The sequence below is a fragment of the Mytilus edulis genome, chromosome 1 (assembly GCF_963676685.1).
Source record: "Mytilus edulis chromosome 1, xbMytEdul2.2, whole genome shotgun sequence".
NCBI classification, from domain to species: domain Eukaryota; kingdom Metazoa; phylum Mollusca; class Bivalvia; order Mytilida; family Mytilidae; genus Mytilus; species Mytilus edulis.
The window spans coordinates 32497938-32523108 of NC_092344.1; the positions used below are offsets into that span (position 1 = coordinate 32497938).

At 31.4% G+C, this 25171-nt stretch overlaps 1 protein-coding gene across 2 annotated transcripts; it reads right to left on the bottom strand.

Annotated features, from left to right (window-relative positions):
- Positions 1–24: 24 nt before the first annotated feature.
- On the bottom strand, positions 25–17865 carry LOC139529937 (something about silencing protein 10-like). Of its 2 annotated transcripts, none has more exons than XM_071325937.1 (16): positions 17175–17865; positions 11176–11314; positions 10675–10728; positions 9501–9642; positions 8824–8898; positions 8446–8567; positions 7607–7693; positions 7305–7361; positions 5688–5797; positions 5121–5217; positions 4614–4741; positions 3366–3471; positions 2607–2701; positions 1572–1683; positions 691–798; positions 25–215 (listed from the first exon to the last, which is right to left on the bottom strand). In XM_071325937.1, the coding sequence occupies exons 2-16, from the start codon at positions 11212–11214 to the stop codon at positions 123–125; spliced, it is 1425 nt and encodes a 474-aa protein (XP_071182038.1). In that variant the 5' UTR covers positions 11215–11314; positions 17175–17865; the 3' UTR covers positions 25–122. The 2 variants fall into 2 exon arrangements, with proteins under 2 accessions (XP_071182038.1, XP_071182029.1); XM_071325928.1 differs by having other exon boundaries at positions 17603–17693.
- Positions 17866–25171: the final 7306 nt, after the last annotated feature.

Here is a 25171-nt window from a genome sequence, read left to right on the forward strand (position 1 = left end):
ATTAAAAGTAAAACAAATAAAAGAAACAATAACACATTTTAATAACATAAGGTTACGGTTAGAAAACATCGTAAGTGATGATAAGTCTGATACACTAACAGAAAAATGTCTTTTCTTCTAATTCAAGTTTTGAGTTTCACACTTCTCTTTATACCAGCTCTGATGCCAGACACCTCACCACCGTAGCGTTTCATTTCAGTACGAGCCTCTCTGACCTGAAATTATAATAATTCAAATAACAATGAGAGTTCAATTTCTTATAAGCAGTTTCAATGTGTATAAATACTACTTTCTTTTTGGTTTCACTTGTGAAATAATGTGGAAATCATTAAACAGATGATTATTTTATTATGAGTAGTAAAAAAAAAATAAAAAATATAATGTACAAATTTGGTAAAGATTCAAAAAAAGTTAAAATGATGAACCATGTGCATTATAAGAAAATTGTCATGAAAATGACTCAGTCTATCAAATGTATTTTTAAAAACTTCTCAAGATTTAGTATGTAAGAATACCAAGCTTTTTAAGCTTCCAACATGTAAAAATACCAAGCTTTATTTAGGTAAGAATATCAAGCATTTTCAAGCTTTAATATGGAAGATTTTCAATACATTTTCTTTTAATGTAAAACAAATCTTTAAGTATCAATATCTTTTATGTGCGATATATATTTTTTGGATGGCAAATTACCTGTCCCTTTCTCCTAATTTTGGCCTTTCTAAACTTGTTCCTTAGTTTAACTCTAGGGTTTCTATCCTCCTTTTTCTTCTTTATCTGTATATTCTTATTTTTCTCAATCTGTAAATAAAAATCACGCATAGTTATAGCTAACAAGCTGAGTATTTCAAAACTACTGTTACTGCGAAGGTTAGGTCTTTAGAAATTTTGATTCTCTTATCTCCTGAGCATTTATCAGTGATCAACAAGTAATTTGTGTACCATTTTTTCAATTATTATGTATTTCATAAATGACTAATCAATTTGATAAATACGAAGTTGTAAAAAAGTTACAGCATACTATGAAACATCTTTAAAGCGTCATTCATGGGGGAAAACCAAAAGTGATTCTTAAAATATTTCTCACTTTAAACATTATTCCACAATTTTTATAATTACACTAAATAAAGTTTTATTTCCAAACGATAAATAATCGGTCAAAATTGAAACATTTGAAATTTACAAATATTGTTACACAATTTATATCAACATATTTTAAAATGACTTAAGTTTAGATGATGACAGACAACAATGGGCAAAAAGAAGTGGCATAAGCTCAAATGAGCCCTAAGCCTCTGTGAACTTAAAATAATTTGCAAGTTTTTGGATGCTTTTAACCCTGTCATAGATCTATCAATACACACCTGATAAGTAATTAACACTGTCATAGATCTATCAATACACACCTGATAAGTAATTTACACTGTCATAGATCTATCAATACACACCTGATAAGTAATTAACACTGTCATAGATCTATCAATACACACCTGATAAGTAATTTACACTGTCATAGATCTATCAATACACACCTGATAAGTAATTAACACTGTCATAGATCTATCAATACATACCTGATAAGTTACTTTTCTTTTACCCTCAAATTCATCCTCCTCCCCAACATTTTCATCACCATTCATGTCCTCTATACCATTCATTGTTCCCTCCTCCACTTCCTCACCATCACTGCAAACATATTTTCAAATAATGATTCTTGATATTAAAATTATAGAATCCAAGGTGACCATACTTTGCAAAACAATTTGTCAAGCAACTGACAATTTCTCTGATATGACATTGCAGCAGCCATTTTGTTTGTTTGTTAATTCTTATATTAAAGGTAATATTATTATGACATTTAACCAGCAATTTTGTTAATTTCTTACAGGTGATATTATTCCATTATTTACAGTAGCACTTGAGAGAGATTTTGCTTGAAATCACTTTTTGGTGCAATTGTTCAGATACTGACAGTACAATATTCTTTATTTGTTCTGAGTGTTTAAGGTGGTACCTAACACTACAGGGAGATAACTCTGTAATATCAGCTAAACGTTTTAATTACATTGCGTTGTGAAGGCAATATAAAGCTTCTCAATGATCAAAATTAGTTTTTGTCAAACTTCTATATAACCAGTGTAATTTTTCTGATAAAACGCTTGGTTCAAATTTTTTGAATTTATTATATTTTTGTAAAAGGGCCAAAGTAAATACTTTGTCAAAATTTTAGGAAAATTAAACGAGCCAAATTAATTTTAGTGAAAGTGTTGGGTACCACCTTAAAGTATTGATGTTATGCTGTAAAACTCTTTCTTTATTGGACTCATAAACATGTTAAAGTATATAAGAGTTTGCTTTTGTTGAGGCTAACTTCTATTATCGTATACAGAAATTGTCGAGGCTAACTTCTATTATCGTATACAGAAAACAATACAATCATACAGTTTAACGTTTACTTCATATAACAGAGCTGTTAAGGCGACGTCGCACTCTGATGTCAACCCTAGATACATAACAGTAAAACACGACGTCTTGACTCCCGCGGTATTCTCGACAGCTTTATGCCAGAATTATAATTTATCTGGAAAAATAATGACAGATTAACAAACCTTTGACCTTTTCCTCCTGATTTCATCATATTGTAATATTCTAAAGCATCTTTCTCATCTTTCGTTTCATATCTTTTGTCTGTTGAATTCTTCTTCTACAATTATAAGTAAGAGAGGTAATTTTTTAAAATTATTCATATCTATTTTCGTTCTCAAATTTTCTAAATAACAAAATGTTCTATTCATTTAAACATGCACACTGTAATTTTATTTTAATTTCCTGCCACATACAAGTTGGAGATTCAACATTTTTTCCTTCATTCTTTGTAATTAAGAGTTGTGTAAAGATTAACTTCCAACTAAAGAGGAGTGATTGTTGGAAAATGGTGGATAGTTGTCTCATTGAGATACATACAGCACCTATTTATTTCTTTAAGGAGTGATTTTTGGTCTGTAGATACATCTTTTAAATTTTTTAACAATAGTTAAACAAAAATTGGGCAATATTCACCTACATTTTTTGTTAAGGCTTTCTGGTAATGTCAAGGTCTAAGAAAAGGAGCACAGAAGAATTCTGGTAATAGAACATCATTAATATAACACAATCTATACATGAATGATTCCAGATTAAATATTTGTTAACATTCTCAACTAAATTGGTTACAAATTAAAAACAGGAGAGAAAATAGTTGTTTTTGTGACTAATTAAAAAGTTGTGTTCTGCTCTGTTTAAATTTTTTCTTATCCTTCAATATTAGATGATAGATAAAAAGTAAATATTTGATTACCAAGAATAATAACACATTCTGCTATGTTTACCTTTTTATTTGATTGTAGACCAGATTCATCTTCCTCTGATTCAGAGACCAATTCACTTAATTTCTTCTGCTCTATTCTATCTCTGCTTTGTTTTGATGGCTTCCTCCTGTTCAACACACAATGTCATAATTTAATAACGAACAACCTAATTTTACGGTGGCCTTTATGAGCATATAGGTCAGAAAGGAAAGTAACAGATATTTTTATTAGAATAACTGGTATTATGAGACAGATGTAGTATGTAAGAGGATACACTCATTATTTAACAAGAATGTGTCCTCAGTACACGAATGCCCCACTCGCACTATCATTTTCTATGTTCAGTGGACCGTGAAATTGGGGTAAAATCTCTAATTTGGCATTAAAATTAGAAAGATCATATCATAGGGAACATGTGTACCAAGTTTGAAGTCGATTGGACTTCAACTTCATCAAAAACTACCTCGACCAAAAACTTTAACCTGAAGCGGGACAGACGGACGGACGAACGGACGGACGAACGAACGGACGAACGAACGGACGGACGAACGAACGGACGCACAGACCAGAAAACATAATGCCCCTCTACTATCGTAGGTGGGGCATAAAAACAGGTGCTTGTTGATGATAAGACAAAGATCTTGACATGTTTACTTTTATGGTCTTACTTTTTACTTAAACAAAATTTATATAAATCACTTTATATTAATAATACATGGAAGATGGGTAGTAGAGCAACTTTTTCACACTATAATGCAATATGATTTTCAATTATTATTATCTGTGTGGTGGAGCTGAACCAAACTGCCTTCCAACCCCACAATATTTTTTTCTAGAATAGCCATTGTGGAATACATTCAAAGAATTCTCCTCAAATATGCACAATGAATTTATATGGTTATGGTTCAAAGAAAGTTTTAGTGAATTGTAGACTGGGTTTCACAATTTGTTAGCAAAAACTCCCCGAAATTAGTTTGATAAAAAAACAATATAGGTGCCCAATAGCATTATATACTGAAATTCTACAAAGTTTCATTAATTCTGAATAGGTGTTTTGGAGGAGAAGCACATAGAAAGATGTAGTTCAGTGTGTGGCACTGCAGCTATGTCAAAGTCCATGTTATGCCAATGTAAACCCCAAACAATCATTCTGATGAAGAAATGAAATAGGAGATGCAAAAGATGATGGACATACTGATAGGTCAGGTGGAAAACATCATACCCCAAAAAGCAAGGCCTTTGCATGGAGTATTCATAACAGTATTGTACCTAATGAAAGTCTTCTGTGAAGATGCAGGTTCTACAAAATGAATTTCTTCTCCTTTGTTTAACTTTTCTAAAATATCCTCAATCTCTGGTCTGACCTTGTCATCTACTGGTTCCAACTGCTTCATTAACTATAAACAAAAGTTATATACAGCTCAATACTTGAAAACATAGAAATTCTTCTGTCTTGGATATTGCTTTGAAATTACATATATTAAGGCTAAATATGAGGTTAAAACAGGAAAAAAATCTGTACTGGACTACTGGTTCATGCTTTTTATAAATCATTCTAATGATAGCACCTCTAAGTTACTCTCAAAGTAAATTTATCAAATATTTCAATTCAGGCAATTTTCAAATAAATTTATTAAACTAATAGAGTTGCATCCAAATTACAGAATTAAGTGGTGATATTTGATTGATTGATTGATTGATTGATTGATTGGTGATTGTGTTATGCAGAATTAGAGATATTTGAATGTTCTATACTGGATTCTATTAAATACTTACATTCCTGTGTTGAACTAGCCTTTTAATGACTGGATGGTTCTGCACGGGAACTTGCTTAGATTTCAACATCATGTAGAAGCTTATGTTTGTACAGTAACTGAAATAAAAAATTTCAAGTATGTATTTATAAAATGAAATGCTTTTAAAGTTAAAGCATGAAATAAGGTAAAAATCCTAACTTTTGAACAAAAATCATATCATCACCTTTAGTTCTGTAGTCATAAACTAAAATTATGATAATTACTATAACCACATATTACAATATTAAAGGTTCTGCTAGCAAAGCAAACATAACAATTCCCTCCAGCCCGAACACCCTTGGGCATCCATTGTATTTATTAAACAATATATGTAGATGTTGATCTCGCAAACAGACATTCCCAGCTTATTTGCTACTCAACCTCAGGTGGCAGGCAATATAATACCAAGTATCAGGTATTTAATTTTTTTAAGCTGCAATATTTTTTTTATGATTTTTGAATGTTCAATTCACTAGATTTTTAATAAATCCAAAAATATTTGATAAATTAGCATTAGGCAAGATTGTTTTAATTTTTGAGAACTTACTTGAGTAAAAGTTTGAACTTAGTTTCCACATATTCTGCAGCTTTGCCATGTATTTTTCCATCCTTGACTAGAGTCAAAAGGGGATGATAGATGTCCTTAACCTCTGTCATCTACAACAAATAAGCACTCATTACAAAGTTTTACTTGGAAATCAAAGAAACAAATGTTTTAATATTCGATGAAATATTACTGGCAGTAGTATTCCTGAATGCACAACTCAATCTCATTCTCAATTTCACGTGCTTTATCACTGCATCTAACACTAGTATTCAACATATCTTTACAAAATTAAAATTGTACTAGAACACACCCGCGGAATCGCGGGCAATTAGATCGTGGCTGAAAGTATTTACTAAACTATAACTTGATAATAAATAAAAATACACTTTATTTCTAGTATATGTATGATCATAGTATACAGAAAAACGCAAAACTAATTGTCCTGTCCTAAACAGAGTCTTGTATAGACTTAAAAGTCCATCCGATGACGGAAATACTATTCGAACGCCTTTATTTTCGTTTTTCTCCCTAAATAACCCAAACTGAATAATCATAAGTGAGGATGACAAATATACTATGCATGGTACCAATAGAACACAGAGGCATGATGATGTATGTATTGTGAAAGGAATAGAAGCAACACACAAACTGAGGTCTTCTCTAGAAATTGGTAAAACTAGACACCATTGAGATGGGAGCCATCTATGTGAGCCCCACTGTGAATAATGTGTGGTAAAATAATTGTATCTTTACCATAGGACATGTGGTTGTCAACTGAAACCAAAGATTTTGATCTTGACCTTTGACCTAGGAACTTTTACATAAATTAAAACACACCATCAGGTGTTGGTTTATATACATGTCAAGTATTAACTTTGAAATCCTAATGGTTCTCAAGATATAAAGCGGACAAGATCTATACCATAGGACATGTGGTTGTCAACTGAAACAAAAGTTTTTGATCTTGACCTTTGACCTAGGAAGTTGTACATATATTAAGACACACCCTCTGGTGTTGGTTTGTATACATGTCAAGTATAAACTTGGAAATAACGGTTCTCAAGATGTAGAGCGGACACAATCTTAACCATAGAACATGGGGTTGTCAACTTAAACCAAGTTTTGACCATGACCTTGGATTTAGGAAGTTGTACATACATTATGACACATCCTCTGGTGTTGGTTAATATATATTTCAAGAATAAACCTTGAAACCAAAATGGTTTTCTCTTGTCATCCTGATCTGATCAAAATATAGATACTGTGTCCAAGCTTTGCTTACTAGAGTCTGAAAATGCTCAGATTTCCTTTCTGTATTTGAGGATTTTCAGGATTCTCTGCCTTTGTCTGATTCATGCACATCTTCAAAAAATTAAAACTGTAATTTCATTGGCTGATGTAATAATTACCAGATTAAAGAGTAAAACAAAGTGTTGACAGATCCTGGTCTTTGACATATGATCTTCAGTTTTATAATGATTGCATTTTGAACCTCAATTCAGAGGTCACCTCTTAAATGAGGCTGAGTTTCTCTAGTCTCAAGTGTTTTATTTATACATAGGTTTTCATGTATCATCCTTCTACATAACAATAACCTGGTCAAGATTTGATTCTTACCTTTACTTTAAAATCTTCTATCAATGTCATCAATTCAGGTGATTCTTTCTTTAACAGCTATTCATGTAAAGACACAAGTCAACAGTTTAACATTAACAGCAACTCATGTAAACATTTCAATAATTTAACAGCTATTCACTAACAGACACCATTCAAAAATTAAACAGACATAAATTCCTATATTAATTCTATACCAAAATTTTGTTACAAACTTAATATGAATATATAACAATTGATAGCAGCTACATTTAACCTATATTTTTTCTGGTATTCAGCAATTACTTATCAAAATAAAAATTTACCTTAATTTTTTCCTGTTTTGACAGTTTCGTCAAATCTTTAATAATCTTCTCTTCTTCTTTGTCTTTTTCCTCAACAACCTTTGTTTTCTACAACAATGAAAAAGCATGAATAAATATCTATAGATAATATATTTCTATATTATGAATTAAAAAGAACCAATTTCTTAGATATAAAAGGAATGTATGCGGAATGTGTCCATAGGAAACAGATGATTCCCCAGCTTGCATATCATATAAGACATAACTGAAAAACAATATAAGTGACACTGTCCAAATTTGTTTGTTTATTTAAAATTTGTGGTAATAAGTATTTTGTATAAGACTATAAGTTTCATAATGTTTGGTTGAGGCAAACTTAAGTTAGAAAACGGAAACTAAAAATTCAGCAATTTTTCCATTTATAAAGGGCATAACTTGTCTAGAACAGTAAAAGTAACTCCACCAAAATTCAAACTTGATCTGAGTTTTGTGGAAATTAGCATTGTGTATATGTTTCATAACAATTGGTTGAGGCAAACTAAAGTTAAAGAATGGAAATCAACATCAGGACAAACAAACAGACAGACAAGGGTAGTGAGGGCATAAAAACTGTATGGGAAAGTATGTTCTCTTCTCCTATAATAGAGTTAATATTGTGACAACTTCATAAAGTTTGTTTTTTCTCCATCAAATATGAAACAAGAATTGTGAAAACTAAAACTGATTATACTTATTCCAAAAAGTACTTCTTAATTGCCTTTTCCCCCCATAAAAGATCACTTTGAATATGTCTAAATCATAGTCCAGTTTATGTATTTACTTAAAATATGTCTAGATCAAAGTCCTGTTTATATATTTACTTTAAATATGTCTAGATCAAAGTCCTGTTCATCAAGTTCTGCTGCCATTTTTTTCTGTAGAGCCAGAGCTTCCTTTTCTTCCATTACAGCAGCAGCTTCTTCATCTTCAGAACCTGACAGATCTTTTAAAGGAAACAAAGAAATGTAGTTGTTTTACATATGAAATAATTCTATTATCTATTGTATTACCTTTAAAAAAGGGTGGTTGTCATATTTGAAGGCAGTTTTCCACTATGTTAGATAGCAATTGGTGCATTTCAATATCTGTAAAATTTCCTAAAGAAAATTTTAGTATTGGCAGACATAACATTTTAACTCTTAAAAGATGATGCAAATAAAACAATTGTATAAATAATCAGTAAATAAGGTTACACTTACCCAAATCTTCATCTTCCACATCTCCACCATAATACTTTGACTTTTTAATTCCCCAAGCCTTGGAGTCTGGTAAGCCTAAATAGATTGACAAACTTTTCACAATACATTTCATGTAACTTGTTTAAACATAATATCACTACTCATTATAAATCAATCTAAATAATTCATTAGGCTTATAAAAAACAGTACTTTAGAACAATATACTGCAACAAAACTTTGGAAAGTTGTTTTATTATATTTTTAAGATTAAAAAATCTATTACATCATTGTACATGTTAATAGGTTGTGTAATCTAACCATCTCCATGTATTTAAGACAACAGTTCAGTTATCTCCCCATATGCCACACTGTACAATTAGTTATTTACAATTAAAAGCTTATAAATTCAGAAATAAGGAAATCAAACAGTGTATTTTCATTCACGTTTACAGTATACCATTAAGTTAACTGGAGATTAGGACTTTTATTCCCAATGTTTTAATTAATTTGGAGCTTGGCTTATTGAAAAGACACCTGTCTATTGTTGAAGACCACATATTGACCCCTAGATGATTTTTAGCCTTTAATTACTTCTGTTACTGTATCATGATCATATACCATAACTCTACTTTAATTCATTAAAGATAAAATATCGAATTTTCAATATTAATAATAAGAAGTATCTTAATGTTAAATACCAGCTTCCTCATCCTCATCTTCTTCCAGATCACTTCCCATGTCATCTTTTTTCTTGAATCTTTTAATTTGACGTAACTGCTGTTGATAGTTTCTTATTTCTTCATCACTTTCGTCACTATCGACAAGACCCAAAACTTCATCCTATAATATAAAGAGCTTTATAATATTTTTATTATACATTACACTTTCGTCACTATTGACAAGACCCAAAACTTCATCCTATAATATAAAGAGCTTTATTATATATTTATAAGACATTAGTATAGGTTTTGTTTCTGTTGTTTAGTATAAACATGTTAGTTCATCCAAAGGGTAAAGTGTGCTATTAACAATTACTAAATCTTTTTCTTTACCTTTAAATAGTGTTTTCCTTATAAAGTTGAGTCATTCCTATGTGTCAATTTAAAGGCATCTTCTGATTCTATTATTGAGAAAAAAACATAAAAGCGCCTTTTCAGAAATATCTGAATTCAATAAAATGATCCTTTTCAGAATAAAACAGCCTTTTTAGAAATATCTGAATTCAATAAAATGATCCTTTTCAGCATAAAACAAATGCTGGTAGTATCAAGCATTCTTAGAGTATTGCATGGCAAAACATAGTCAATTAAAAATTAATTGTACTATGAAACAAATATCAAGTCAATATCTTAAAGAATGACGAAAAAAGTGTGGAAAACTGATTATTTAAGTAATATTTCTAGGTCCAAAGACCATAACTCTGCACAAAATTATGAGACCAAAATAAAATTTGAACTTTGTCTATAACTTGTCATGATAAAACTATAATAATTATCAAATCAGCATCTTTAAGCATGACAAAAAAAGCATGGAAAACCATGAAAACTGATCATTTGAGTTAATTTTCCAAGGACTATAACTCTGCACAATTTTTTTAAACTGAAACAAAATTCAAATTTTATCTGTAACTGGTCATAATAAAACAATATACCTAATAACAAATCAATATCTTCAAGCATGAAGAAAAAAAGTGTGAAAAAATAATTTGACAGACTGACTGATGGACAGACAGACAGATGGAGTGCAAACCTAAAGTCCCCTTCAACTTTGTTGACAGGGGACTAAAAATCTAATTGGTAAAGAAATGCTCAAGAAATTATACATTCAACAGAAACCTGTAAAAGATGTTCTGTCAGACTTTGTAATATTTACCTCTGATTCTGATTCCATGTCAACATCATCTTGTATTCCTTTTCCTAACAATACCTATAAATGGAAAAAAGGAAATTAATTTAAAGAAAGGAAATAATAAAGTCTTTTTTTTTGTACATCACTATAGGTTACAAAATACTTTAAATGTTCAACTATTCATATAGATACTCTTTGATTTATATATGTTACTATTTCTTTTTTTCCTTATTGTTCTGAGCACAATACATGTTAAGGAAATAGATATTCACAAATCTGTTCAAATACAAAGAGTAAAAATTTAATAAATTCAAAATAAGCATATTAACACAGTTACAGAGAGACAAGAATGTACAATTTGTGATTCAACAGCCTATATCTTGGTGGTCAGATTATCCATGTCATTTTTAATATTTAGTTTAATCATGAAATAATGGCTAGTGTGCTGTAGAAATAAAATAATATGCCACCAAGAAGCATACTTCATTCTTTAAATGTGTGATTTGGAGCAATGATTTTACTTACCTTGTCCTTTTTAGCATGGAATACATCAATATCATCCATGAAATACTCCTCAGAAGTAGGATCAGGTTGATTCTCCTTACTGAGAGCATCTTCATCGTCACTGTTATATACAGCTACTTTTTCTTTCCCCCCTTTTCTCCTGAAAAAATATAAGCAATAAATAAACAAAAATTAAAATCTGATATAAAATTTCATTTACTGTTTCTCATAACCAGTTTTGGCTAATATGATCACATAAATTTAAACCAAAAACTTTACTCTTAGTACAGATAAACCTGTGCCACTGAAAAGCTTTAAGGAATGCCAGGGACTAGATAATTAAATTATATAACTATGTATTTCATGTTTCAGAAAATCATAAACTGTTCATACATATACATGTACATATTTTGCACTCTCTTTGTTCCTATGTATCTGCAATGGTAATGAGAAAAAAGATACTGATTTAAAAAAAAAATGAAAAAAAATCAACTTTTCTAAATTGTTCTACTCATTTTTTGTCACTCCTGTAGAAGGCGCCAAAATAAACTAAGTTGGGAAAAAAGTTTCAGAATCTCCCCTCATATAACAAAAATGTTTGGAGTTGTATTTATTGACATGGACAACAGATGAACAATAGACATCTGCAAACAAAAGGTGAATTAAACTATGAAACTGGGTGGATTGGTCAAATTTAACTCATGTGTTTGCTTATTTTGCTATCTTCTGCACTGATACTTGAAAAAAGTTTTTGATTTACTGAATTATAGACATCATATAACTACTATATGTCTATACCATGTCATGACTTAAACCTTTCCCTAATGCATCTGTTTTTCTGTTCTGATAGTAGATTGTGTGGTGTAAATGTGAGCCATAAAAGTGTCCTGTGAGAAAGTGTCAAACCGGACAAAATAAAAAGTCTCCTATAAAGGGAGATAATAACAGTCACTGAAATATTGCACATATAGCAATGTTTTAATTTTCTAGTACAAATACAAACCAATTATAATTTGATATAAACAACTAGAGGCTCTAAAGAGCCTGTGTCGCTCACCTTGGTCTATGTGACTATTAAACAAAGGAAGCAGATGGATTCATGACAAAATTGTATTTTGGTGATGGTGATGTGTTTGTACATCTTACTTTACTGAACATCCTTGCTGCTTACAATTATCTCTATCTATAATGAACTTGGCCCAGTAGTTTCAGTGGAAAATGTTAGTAAAAATTTACAAATTTTATAAAAATTGTTGAAAATTGACTATAAAGGACAATAACTCCTTAGGGGGTCAATTGACCATTTCGGTCATGTTGACCTATTTGTAAATCTTACTTTGCTGAACATTATTGTTGTTTACAGTTTATCTCTATCTATAATAATATTCAAGACAATAACCAAAAACAACAAAATTTCCTTAAAATTACCAATTCAGGGGCAGCAACCCAACAACGGGTTGTCCGATTCATCTGAAAATTTCGGGGCAGATAGATCTTGACCTGATAAACAATTTAACCCACGTCAGATTTGCTCTAAACGCTTTGTTTTTTAGTTATAAGCCAAAAACTGCATTTTACCCCTATGTTCTTTTTTTAGCCATGGCGGCCATCTTGGTTGGATGGCCGGGTCAACGGACACATTTTTTAAACTAGATACCCCAAAGATAATTGTGGCCAAGTTTGGATAAATTTGGCCCAGTAGTTTCAGAGGAGAAGATTTTTGTAAAAGATTACTAAGATTTACGAAAAATGGTTAAAAATTGACTATAAAGGGCAATAACTCCTAAAGTGGTCAATTGACCATTTCGGTCATGTTGACTTATTTGTAAATCTTACTTTGCTGAACATTATTGCTGTTTACAGTTTATCTCTATCTATAATAATATTCAAGATAATAAGCAAAAACTGCAAAATTTCCATAAAATAACTAATTCAGGGGCAGCAACCCAACAACGGGTTGTCCGATTTGTCTGAAAATTTCAGGGCAGATAGAATTTGACCTGATAAACAATTTTACCCCATATCAGATTTGCTCTAAATGCTTTGGTTTTTGAATTATAAGCCAAAAACTGCATTTTACCCCTATGTTCTATTTTTAGCCATTGCGGCCATCTTGGTTGGTTGGCAGGGTAACCGGACACATTTTTTAAACTAGATACCCCAATGATGATTGTGGCCAAGTTTGGTTTAATATTGCCCAGTAGTTTCAGAGGAGAAGATTTTTGTAAAAGTTAACGACGACGACAGACGACGCCGGACGCCGTACGCAAAGTGATGGGAAAAGCTCACTTGGCCCTTCGGGCCAGGTGAGCTAAAAATGAAGTGTTGAATTCCAAAGCATTTCTAATTATTTTAATTATAAAGATGTTGACAGAAACATCCACTGGCCTCAACTGACAATGAGAAAAAAACTATTGATCAAGAGGGGAGCATCCAACTACACTTTAACCAGATGCTCCGCAGGGCGTAGCTTTATACGACCGCAGAGGTTGAACCCTGAACGGTTGGGGCAAGTATGGACACAACATTCAAGCTGGATTCAGCTCTAAATTTGGATTGTGATTAAATAGTTGACACAGCATAGGTTTCTGACACAGAATGAATGTGTTCTAATGAACTTAAAATTTTTGTTTTCTCTTAGAGCAATTCACTATGCTGTTGAATATTAATCCTCTCAAAAAAATGTTTGAAGAAATTTTCTTTTTTATTTATGAAATTTCAAATGAGAAAAATTGAACCCAATTTTTTTAATCACATCCCCCTTTCCCTTATTCCAAAACTAATCTCAATTAAAATTTCTAATGGAGTTTGCAACAATAACTACTCATTTAAATACATCATAAAATATTAAGATGTAAAAAAACTGCTTGTTATCACTGAATGGTAAAGATTATTCTAATTTATCTGTTGGTAGTAAAAAGTAAATATACATTGTATATTGTATATAACAAAGATTTAAGTTGATTCTGGACAAAGAAAGATAACTCCAATTAAAAAAAAATCTTGCTATTGCACAATATTTTGCAATTAGATATTTTCTTGCTTACTATTCTGGACAAAGAAAGATAACTCTAATTAAAAAAAAATTTGCTATTTCACAATATTGTGCAATTAGATATTTCTTGCCATTGCGCAATACTGTGCAATTGAAAAGACTTGCTATTGCACAATACTTAATATAATAATTTTAGATCCTGATTTGGACCAACTTGAAAACTAGGCCCATAATAAAAAATCTAAGTACATTTTTGGATTCAGCATATCAAAGAACCCCAAGATTTCAATTTTTGTTAAAATCAGACTAAGTTTTTGGACCCTTTGGACTTTAGTGTAGACCAATTTGAAAACAGGACCAAAAATGAAGAATCTACATACACAGTTAGATTTGGTATATCAAAGAACCCCATTTATTCAATTTTTGATGAAATCAAACAAAGTTTAATTTTGGACCCCGATTTGGACCAACTTGAAAACTGGGCCAATAATCAAGAATCTAAGTACATTTTTAGATTCAGCATATCAAAGAACCTAACTGATTCATTTTTTGTCAAAATCAAACTAAGTTTAATTTTGGACCCTTTGGACCTTAATGTAGACCAATTTGAAAACGGGACCAAAAGTTAAGAATCTACATATACACAGTCATGACAGTTAGATTCGGCATATCAAAGAACCCCAATTATTCAATTTGGATGAAATCAAACAAAGTTTAATTTTGGACCCTTTGGGCCCCTTATTCTGTTGGGACCAAAACTCCCAAAATCAATACCAACCTTCCTTTTATGGTCATAAACCTTGTGTTTAAATTTCATAGATTTCTATTTACTTATACTAACGTTATGGTGCGAAAACCAAGAAAAATGCTTATTTGGGTCCCTTTTTGGCCCCTAATTCCTAAACTGTTGGGACCTAAACTCCCAAAATCAATACCAACCTTCCTTTTGTAGTCATTAACATTGTGTCAAAATTTCATAGATTTCTATTAACTTAAACTAAAGTTATAGTGCGAAAACCAAGAAAATGCTTATTTGGGCCCTTTTTGGCCCCTAATTCCTAAAATGTTGGGACCAAAACACCCAAAATCAATACCAACCTTCCTTTTGTGGTCATAAACCTTGTGTTAAAATTTCATAGATTTCCATTCACTTTTACTAAAGTTAGAGTGCGAAAACTAAAAGTATTCGGACGACGACGACGCCAACGTGATAGCAATATACGACGAAATTTTTTTCAAATTTTGCGGTTGTATAAAAAATAAATTGAAATTGTACATCACAACTATTGATAAAATAATAACAGTAGTGAGAGTATTGTTTTTATTGTATATTTTTCTGTTTAATTGCACTTGGTGATGAGCAAATTTTGTATGAATTCAATACTCCAGTTCACAATTGTTTACAAGCCAAATTTAAATAGAGACAAAAAAACATGCTTATTTCCATCCAAACTTCAATTAGGATAGAGAAATCACATACATATCTCTGAAGAAATGAACCTACATGTATATTTATATATTTTGGAAGTAATGAGAGTAAACACATGTTTATATCATGTGAAATATTGTTTTTTCTTTGAGTTTGAAAACACCTTTTCTTCTCTATGGACACAATTTCAACGGTAGATATTGTCCAGACGACAATTCATGTCGGATAACATTATGTACGGTGACAAAAGAGGGACGAAAGATACCAAAGGGACAGTCAAACTCATACATCTTAAACAAACTGACAACGCCATGGCTAAAAATGAAAAAGACAAACAAACAACAGCACACACGACACAACATAGAAAACTAAAGAATAAACAACACGAACCCCACCAAAAAACTAGGGGTGATCTCAGGTGCTCCAGAAGGGTAAGCAGATCCTGCTCCACATGCGGCACCCGTCGTGTTGCTTATGTGATAACAAATCCGGTAAATAGTCTAATTCGGTAGGTCACATTCATGAAAGGGAAGGGGATTGTAGTTACGACGTAAGGAACATATCCGATATCATTTGTGAAACGGTTATTCCATAATGGTCAACCAATTCGTGATGGCGTCCGTAAAATTTACGAAGGGATGATTTCAACTTCACCATTTGGAACTTTTGGTTTAATTAACTGTGAAAAAGTGTTCCTTCAACATAATTTCATAGTAAGCAATATACAATCCTACAAAACCATGGATATAGTTTTCAACTCCTTTTGATGAACCTTTAATCCTATTTATACACAGTTTATTTCTCTTGAAAATTTCCAGTCTAGAGAAAACTGTATGGTCTAGTAGCAATAAAATGGTGACTAGCCTAATGGTCTAGTAGTCCCTAAAAAATCTGGCAAACTGCGAACTGGAACCCATATAAATTTACAAGTTTGTTCTCAATTGATTTATTAATATATTATGTTATTATCAATATTAAATATAGGGACTTCTCCCCAATTACAGAAGAAAAATCAATCTACAAAATGTACTGATGAACTCAAAATCGTTAACTTTTTATTTTCAGACTTTTCTATTTTCCCACATTTGGGCAGAAATCTTTTTTTCTTCCAGTCTGGTTTGTCATGAAACTTTGAGAAAAATATCAGTCTAGTAAAATATACGAAGGAGTACAATAATAATTTCATTTTTAAATATTCTTTAATACGAAAAAACGTTAACCGTGATGACATTTCTTTGTTTACATTGAAAATGATGTCATTAATTAAATGAAATGAAATGAATGACATCGCTTCTAAAATCCCTAACAACAGGGCCAAAATCAGAAATCTAACAGTGTTTCAGTTTATTTTTTAACAGATTTTAAAGTTAAAATATGTGGACTTCATCTCCAACAGGTAAATTATGCCTGCCTACCATTATAAAGTATAATCACAGTCGCTTGAATTTTAGTGATATATATATATGAGAAAAAAAATGAAAAAAATTACTGTTATTTATATAATAATTATATAATAGTAAATTTTTATTTAAAAAAAAAATCATATGTATATCAGTAAATTTCAAGCAACTGTGGTATAATATACATTTAGATTACCTGACAGGAATATCTGATTATGGCACTCCAAGATGAGGGGTCTGTGGGAGCCTATGATATGGCTTATGCTACATGTATGACCAGTAGACAAAGCCAAAGGTATCAGACACTGGAACATTCATTCATGCTATTTTGAACTGGGTTGAACTTGAAGAAAAATATGCAGTTCATAAAAAAAAATGTGTATGTGGAAGCTGAGTTAACTAAATAATGAAATTTTGAATTTCCTTCAAGTAATCTATCTCCGAGACTCTGAAATAAAAAAAGAACCAGAAAGGGGTGTTGGCACTTTTTCTGAGTGCCACATGGAACTTAAGATGAGCTGTAAAACGGCGTTGTATGTTTAACTGACATGCAGTGGTTCAAAGACTCACACACTTTCTCTTGTAAAACAGAGGAGAAATTAATAAGAAAATAATCGTTCTCACTTTTTTGGCATTTTCAATGTTTTCTATTCACGAGCACACGTGGTTTTGTTTTCTTTCGTAAATACTTCCGGTTGGTACCCTTTAAATCTCTGTTCTAAAGAGTACCGAATAACAGTGTAAAAGTGAAATTTCATTAAGAAATGTTCCTTGAAGGCTTAGCTATGTAAATAATAATGTGAAAAGGGTTAAAAAGAATCAAAAGAATCTAAAAATCGTAAATTAATTGAAGACAAAGTTGGTTTCTTAAAAAAAAAAAAAAAAGCAATACGTGAACTCAGTACTTTTTTATTCATATAAAATGTAATACAGAGTGATTGCCCCTGATTTTGTGTGATAGTCTCATTTTAGAATAATTCCTAACCAATAGCATATCCTATTCAGAGATATTTCAGATTGACTAATTATTGATTAATATGATGTTTACCTGAACAGACTGCTGATAATTTCAAAAGAAAACTTAACTTCATCAGGAAGATGTTAGGTACCAGTTATATATCTTTATTACCAAAGTGTATATAAACCATAGGTATACATTTGACAATTATATTTATTACAAATATTTTTGTTTACTATGCAGATTGGCATTTATATTACAAAGTCCCGTAACTCAAAAGGATTTAATCTTTTTTTCCACCAAAATGCATACAGATTGTTTGACCATCACCAGAAACAACTATGCTAAATTTCATGAAATTTTAATAAGTCGTTTTCAAGTTATGGTGCAACATGTGGACACCAGACAGACAGATGGGGCCACATTTAAAAGAATGTCTGTTTCCCCTCCCCAGGGTCTACCCTTTGTAAACAGACCAGGAAGGCAGTTTTTTTTTTTTTTTTTTTTTTTTTTAACTGGATGTGATTGTCATAGCATGGTCACATGAATGGTTTGACTTGTCCAGTCCAGGTCACTTATCAGTTGTTTGTGCTCAATTTAGGTGTATTTATTTAGATTATCAATCCTTCTGCTTTCAAGCACTTTCCAAAAATGGAAACAAATTATTTTCAGGAAAGAATAATTTTGATTTTTCTGTGGAAAATAATTTTTTGACCCGTGTGGGGGGAAGGGAAACAAACATATTTTTAATTTTGGCCTGGACGGATGCTAAACATTTGTATACCATAATATCATATGTCCCGACAGTTTTGGCGTGCATGTTAAAATTAAAATAGGACTAAAAAATGTAATTCTTCTACAAATCAATAAAGATTGCTATGCACTTATGCATGTTCTGAAATTTTCTGATATTAATGAATTAATATTTTATATAATATAAAGAAATTAAAGAAGAACACCTTGACTTATAATGGTTTACTTTTATATATTGTGACTTGGATGGAGATCTAGAGTTGTCTCATTGGCACTCATACCACATATTCCTGAATTAAATTAATTAATTCCTCAATTACCAGCCAAACTGACTCACCCTTTATAATTATATGTAAAGAGTATTTTTAAATGATTAACATTGTGAGTACTGCATTTGGAATGCTTTTATTTTTATCTAAAAAAATAATTATGATGCATAGTTTTGAACTTTTTTGTTGGTTCTTGTTCCAATGTTGTGTAATATATGTAGGATTCACATCTGGATTTTTTGGTTTCATCTTCTGAACAGTGACAATGAAATATAATAGATAAATATTTACATATATATATAAATCCATATGATATAAAGAGAAGGACATAAAGATAGTTATATCCCACACAAGCAAACTACACTGTTCCAAGTTACTGAAAACTCAGAAATTATCGTGAGGTTTCTAATATTGTGAATAATGGGACTAGTGAGTATTGCAAAAGTAAACAGTCACATTCTGATAATTGAAACATAGACCTTCAAATTCGCAATAATTTAACTCGCCTTTTTGTCCATTCTTGATTAATTGCAATTATGGTCAATTATGAATGAATGCAATAATGTCCGAATTTACTGTATATTTCAGAACATAGTATCAGGCTTATCAATCAAATCCAGTAAGTGATAAAAGTTTCTTACAAATGTGGCAAGAACTGTTCAAGTGAGATTGCTTACAAGAGCAGGTGTGTAGAAGGTTAGATTCTCGGAATTTATATGTCCCCCCAACTCATTGCACAGGGTCATCAAACAGGTACAAGTATATCTTTAATACATTACATGTCCAAATAGGAATCCTTTAAAAAAAGTTCGATGATGGTGAAAAACTTATTTACTCTCCCAATTAGAATAGCTGTCAATTATATAATACATATGTAGAATCATATAAATTACTGAAACACAAGTAGATATAATTCTTGATGCTTTTTTTTTTATTTCGTTATACTAGTTCATTCAAGTAAGATTTTTGTGTAATTAAACCCAGAAATATCAGCACTGAAGCAAAAATCTGAAACTTCACTGCGTATAATGTATAAATTGTATAATGGAAATGTTTGGAAGTTAAAATTGCAATAATTTTACATGTAAGCTATGCAAAACATCTGACTTCAATAAATCATTACTGAAAGTGCATAGCCAACCGATTTCTGTGGAAATGAGATATGCCAATACTTCTAAAACAGCATACCAAATATCATTGATTTACCATTGAACAGGCTATTATTTAAACTTGGAATTATTTTTAATTATGGAATTCGCATAATTTCTTGTGTTTAATTTTTTTTATAAATTCCATGTTTATTTTGTATTATGATCTTTTGAGTGGTTAATAACACTTTCCATACAATGTATTTTGGTTAGATAGTGTTGTGCGCGGCACAGCACATTCTATTGAAAATATACTATTTTCTTTGTAATAGAAAGTGTTGTGCGCAGCACAGAACATTTCAGTACAGAATAATCATGGAATTCAAGGCCGTCGGAAGGGGAGGTGCGTCGGGTGCGGTCGCACCCCCTCTTTCAAAAAAAAAAAAAATAAAAAAATATTAGAAGAATTTTCAGGCACGGATGAGCATTTGTTCTCCACGCTGACGGGTTACCGTGGTTTTTCTGTGACAAAATAGGACACATCTGATACAGTTTGAGAGATCATCATTAGTATGACGTTCATTATTACTGACTGACTAGCATATATATTTCGTGATTTGTTTAGGGACCAGCTGAAGGACGCTTCCGGTTGCGGGAATTTCTCGCTGTATTGAAGACCTATGGTTGGCCTTCTACTGTAGTCTGTTGAACTCTGTTCTATGGTCGGGTTGTTGTTTCTTTGACACATTCCCCATATCCATTCTCAATTTCATTATCTATAAAATTGGCAAATTACATTAGATCTACCAACTCATATTTGCAATCTATGAAAAGAAGTACGTATGGTAGTCTTGTAGTAAAGATTCTCCTAATCTCAAAATTGTTTATTGGGGTCAAGGAATTGTATATTAAAAAGGAATGGAAAGGCGGCTCGAGATCAATCGGGATATTCACAGAGCACCCGTAGAGCTATAATCCATGTCTGACTCGTTATATAAAGAATCATGACGGAGGTCCATTTCCTGTCATATAGATCGATCTTTTAAATTCACGGGGTCATCTTGCTTGAGAAGATATAAAGGAGAGAGAAGCCCAAAATCAAGAATAAACGACTATTCCGTGAAACGGCAAGGACTTAGGAATCATTTTAATGCCTCATAGAACATATGTTTGTAATATTCATCATGCAAATTCTTATCAGTATAGACCTCGGTCTTGAACCTTGATTGAGTTCCATCCGGATTGCAAAACAAAAAATACAGTATTATGATTTTTTTTCTTAAAAATACGAAGTTCAAACCAAAATAGTTGATATCATTATGAAGCTGAAACCTTATACTAGCATTAAGCACTTTTTTTCTAGTTTCTGGTAACATTTCTGAATTTTCTACGATTTTTCGAAATTTCAGTTTTTAATTTCAACATTCCGTCAAAACATGTCTTTCAATTTGGGAGTGTAAAACGATTTATTTTGTATATATATTGGAAAGCAGAAAGAACAAAGCGAGAAAATGATATATTATTTTAAAGAAGGAATATTTTCCTACAGTTTGGTCTAAATTACGATTGCTAAATGTTATTGGTACAATGTAAATGATATTTTTTTTCATTCAACATGTTGGAACATGTTAAAACATATGTTGGAAATTTTAAGTAATGCGTCAATAAATACACCAACACGCCGTATTCTGGTAAGGGTTAAATATATAATAGATGTGACATTGGCATACAATTTAATAGTTTAATCTTTTTTCTATCACATAGCACGTGTTGGTTTTATGAAAAAAGACCCAATATGACACGAAGACAGTCACAATCCCCTACCTACTAAATATAACACAAAAAACTACTTCTCAAAAGAGCAGGAACTATTACTTACAGCTCTGTATGTCAAATAAAACAATAACTGTAAAACCCAAAAGGGTAATCCTTAACCTTAAAGCACAGCATAATTTCCTAAATTCTTATTAAAAACGCTTCTTGTATCGTTGGTATTCCTCTTCCAAAGCTTATAAAAATTAAATGCTTCGCCAATGACCAAAATACTCCTGACTTGGCATGGGACAGGCGCATGTAAATGCAACCGATGATGGTGTTTAAATGAGATTTGTAGGATTAGAATCGCCCCTAGCCAAGCTTATCATGTATCCGTCAAAGGATAAAATCTTAAATTGAGAAATTTTCAGAGAGAATCAACTATGTTTTTTCTAAGGATTTTAATAGATGCTTATTAAGCTCCTTGTTTTTTTTTTATAATCCATCATATTGTAATAAGACACACGTACGTCATTCATGGAATTCGTCTTATTACGTTTACTTTTATTATGAACACATTATGTGTTCATAATAAAAGTAAACTTGAAAGACATGAAGCCATGTTGTCTTTAAAATGGGCGTATGACATTTGCGCCGATTTTGAAAATATTCATTCTTTCATTTGCGCTGATTTCATTTTTTCATTTGCGCCGATTTTATATTTGCTCCTAATTAGATTTACAGGTAAGATAATACTTGTACATGTACTATATACTGTACTATACTATTGGTAAAGTCTGGTTATAAATGCTGTTCATTTATGTTAATTTTGATTCATATTGTTCTGAAACTTCATAGTAACATGATAGACATATTGCACACTGAAACGGGTCGAGGAGTCAATTCTTTAATCATCGAGGGCCATACATATCGGAAGATAAGTGTCCTGAAACACATTTTACTAATGTACCATAAAATCGTGTACAGCCAGAGTCACCACGGATTCTATTGTCAAAACACAGAACGAGCATAACCATGTGGTAGATGTCCGAAAGACAGCGGGTACAGTCAATGTAAATTCTGGAGATGTATCTTGAAGGACTTCTTCCACTCAGTACCCGTGGTGAGCAGGGAACAACAGTTATATATAAGTTATGATTGATAATTCATTAAATTTGTACAAGTGGATAACTGAGGAGGTCTATAATGATAAATGAATAAGAACATGACTTGGATTGAGAGTTCATTCATTGGCACTCATACAACTTCTTCTAATATCTATTCACCTGTAATTTACCTGTAAAAAAAATCGGCGCAAATGAAAAAAAAATCGGCGCAAATGAAAGAAAAAATCGGCGCAAATGAAATGCAGATCGGCGCAAATGCAAAACGCCGTTTAAAATCTCTAAATAGATCATGATAAAATGCCAGTAGGTTTATGTTTATATAAGAATGATTTATTTTATCCGAAATAATTACGGAACAAAAGTGATGTGTGCAATCCATTGTTTTTATCATATATATGAAATTGTAATGTTAACTTTGAAAGGTACCACTGTTATATTGATTTAATATGTTGAAATAAAAAGTACCTTCAGTACTAGTTCGATCAATGATTTATACGCTTTCTTCAATTAAATATCTCCCTATTAACCGTTTAAAAGCTTATTAAAAGAGTATGGATATTCATGTATTTAACGTTCTGAGAACACATTAAACCCTGAAATTGGCTTACCTATTTTCAAAAAAAATCTAAGCTGTAGGAGGGGAGTGCCCCTCCCACACCCACCCCCTTCGCACCCCCTCTTGACAAAACCTTCCTACGGCCCTGGAATTTATTAAAAATTTCAATAACAAGAAATCAAGCAAATTCCATAGTTAAAAATAATTCCAAGTTCAAATAATAGACTGTTCATTGGTGGTTTCACTTAAATTGACACACCGACAAAACTGATGGAAACAGATTGCTTAAGTAAAATCACTCCAACTATTTGAAAGCAAAACAAATACGGACTTCCCTTGTTTGATAATTCACCATAACACCCATATTCACATCAGACAGCAAGGTTATTAAAAGTATCAAGGCATGATTACCTATAATCCAGGATCATGAATGAAACCATCTACAGATTCCAGTCATATAAAATAAAAATTTCATTTCTGTCTTCTTTATTGCAACAAAACATTCAGTTTCTGTGTTGGAAACATGACAAAATATTTAGTTAAAAAATAAGAAATAAAAATGATAAAAGTTCAATTTTTCAAACCTAAGATGATGATCATGATAATGATAATGATGATGTTAATGGCTGTTTCAAGTTCAGTGGTATAAAACTATCAATGAATACACATGATAAAATATTTCATCTTCTTTTATATGCATATATAAACACACACCCCAAATTCGCAGAATACTCATCCAAGATGAGAATTTAAAATAGCAACCTTTTTACATCTAAGTTATGTTTATTCAATTGTTCAAACATTGATTTTTTTTCAAAATGTATGCAGAGAAAACATAACAACAGATTTGAACTTCAATAATATTGATTTGTAAATACTGCATATACCAACGCAATAGGCAACACAAAAGGGATGAAGTCTTGCTATGTGAAACCAAGTGCTTCGCAGGAGCAGCTTTAGACGACCTCAGAGTTCAAACCCTGAACAGTTTGGGCAAGTATGGACGCAACATTCAAGCTTGATACACCTCTGAATTTGGATTGTGATTAAATAGTTAGGTTTCTGACACAGAATGAATGTGGTCTAAGAACTAAAACTTAAAAACTTAAAATTTTTAAATTGGACATTTACCTATTATGGTCCAATATCCAAAATCTAAATACATGGTTAACGTAACGGTACCCAAATTGCACGAGTACCCAAATTTCACCTATTTAGCAAAACTAGCAGCGAAAATCTTACAAGACTTCATAGAGACTAAACAATTTGTATTTTTATGATTTGTTACTAAGCACATCTTTTAACATAGGTAAAACTATTTAGATAGGCACAAAACGTTCACAGTATTTATCAACAGATGAAGTATTTACTGAAAAAGCAAAATGTACTGATACGTCGCCATGCGACGTCATCAAAACGTCATCTTTTTAAAATGGGCAAGTACAATATGTTACAAGTATCCATTTATAAAATAATGAAGAGTAAGCATGGACTAATATCCAATTGTTCAAAATATTTGAAGAAATTAAACAAAAACTCTGTTATTACACTTTTGACAATGTGAATTTAAGCATGGATGCAATGTGGGTACTCCTCATTTCAGAATCATTGATGGTTTGGAGGTCAGTTTAGACCAATTTTTCTATGATTCCATATTGAATTAAAATCAAATTGGTGTACCTTTAAA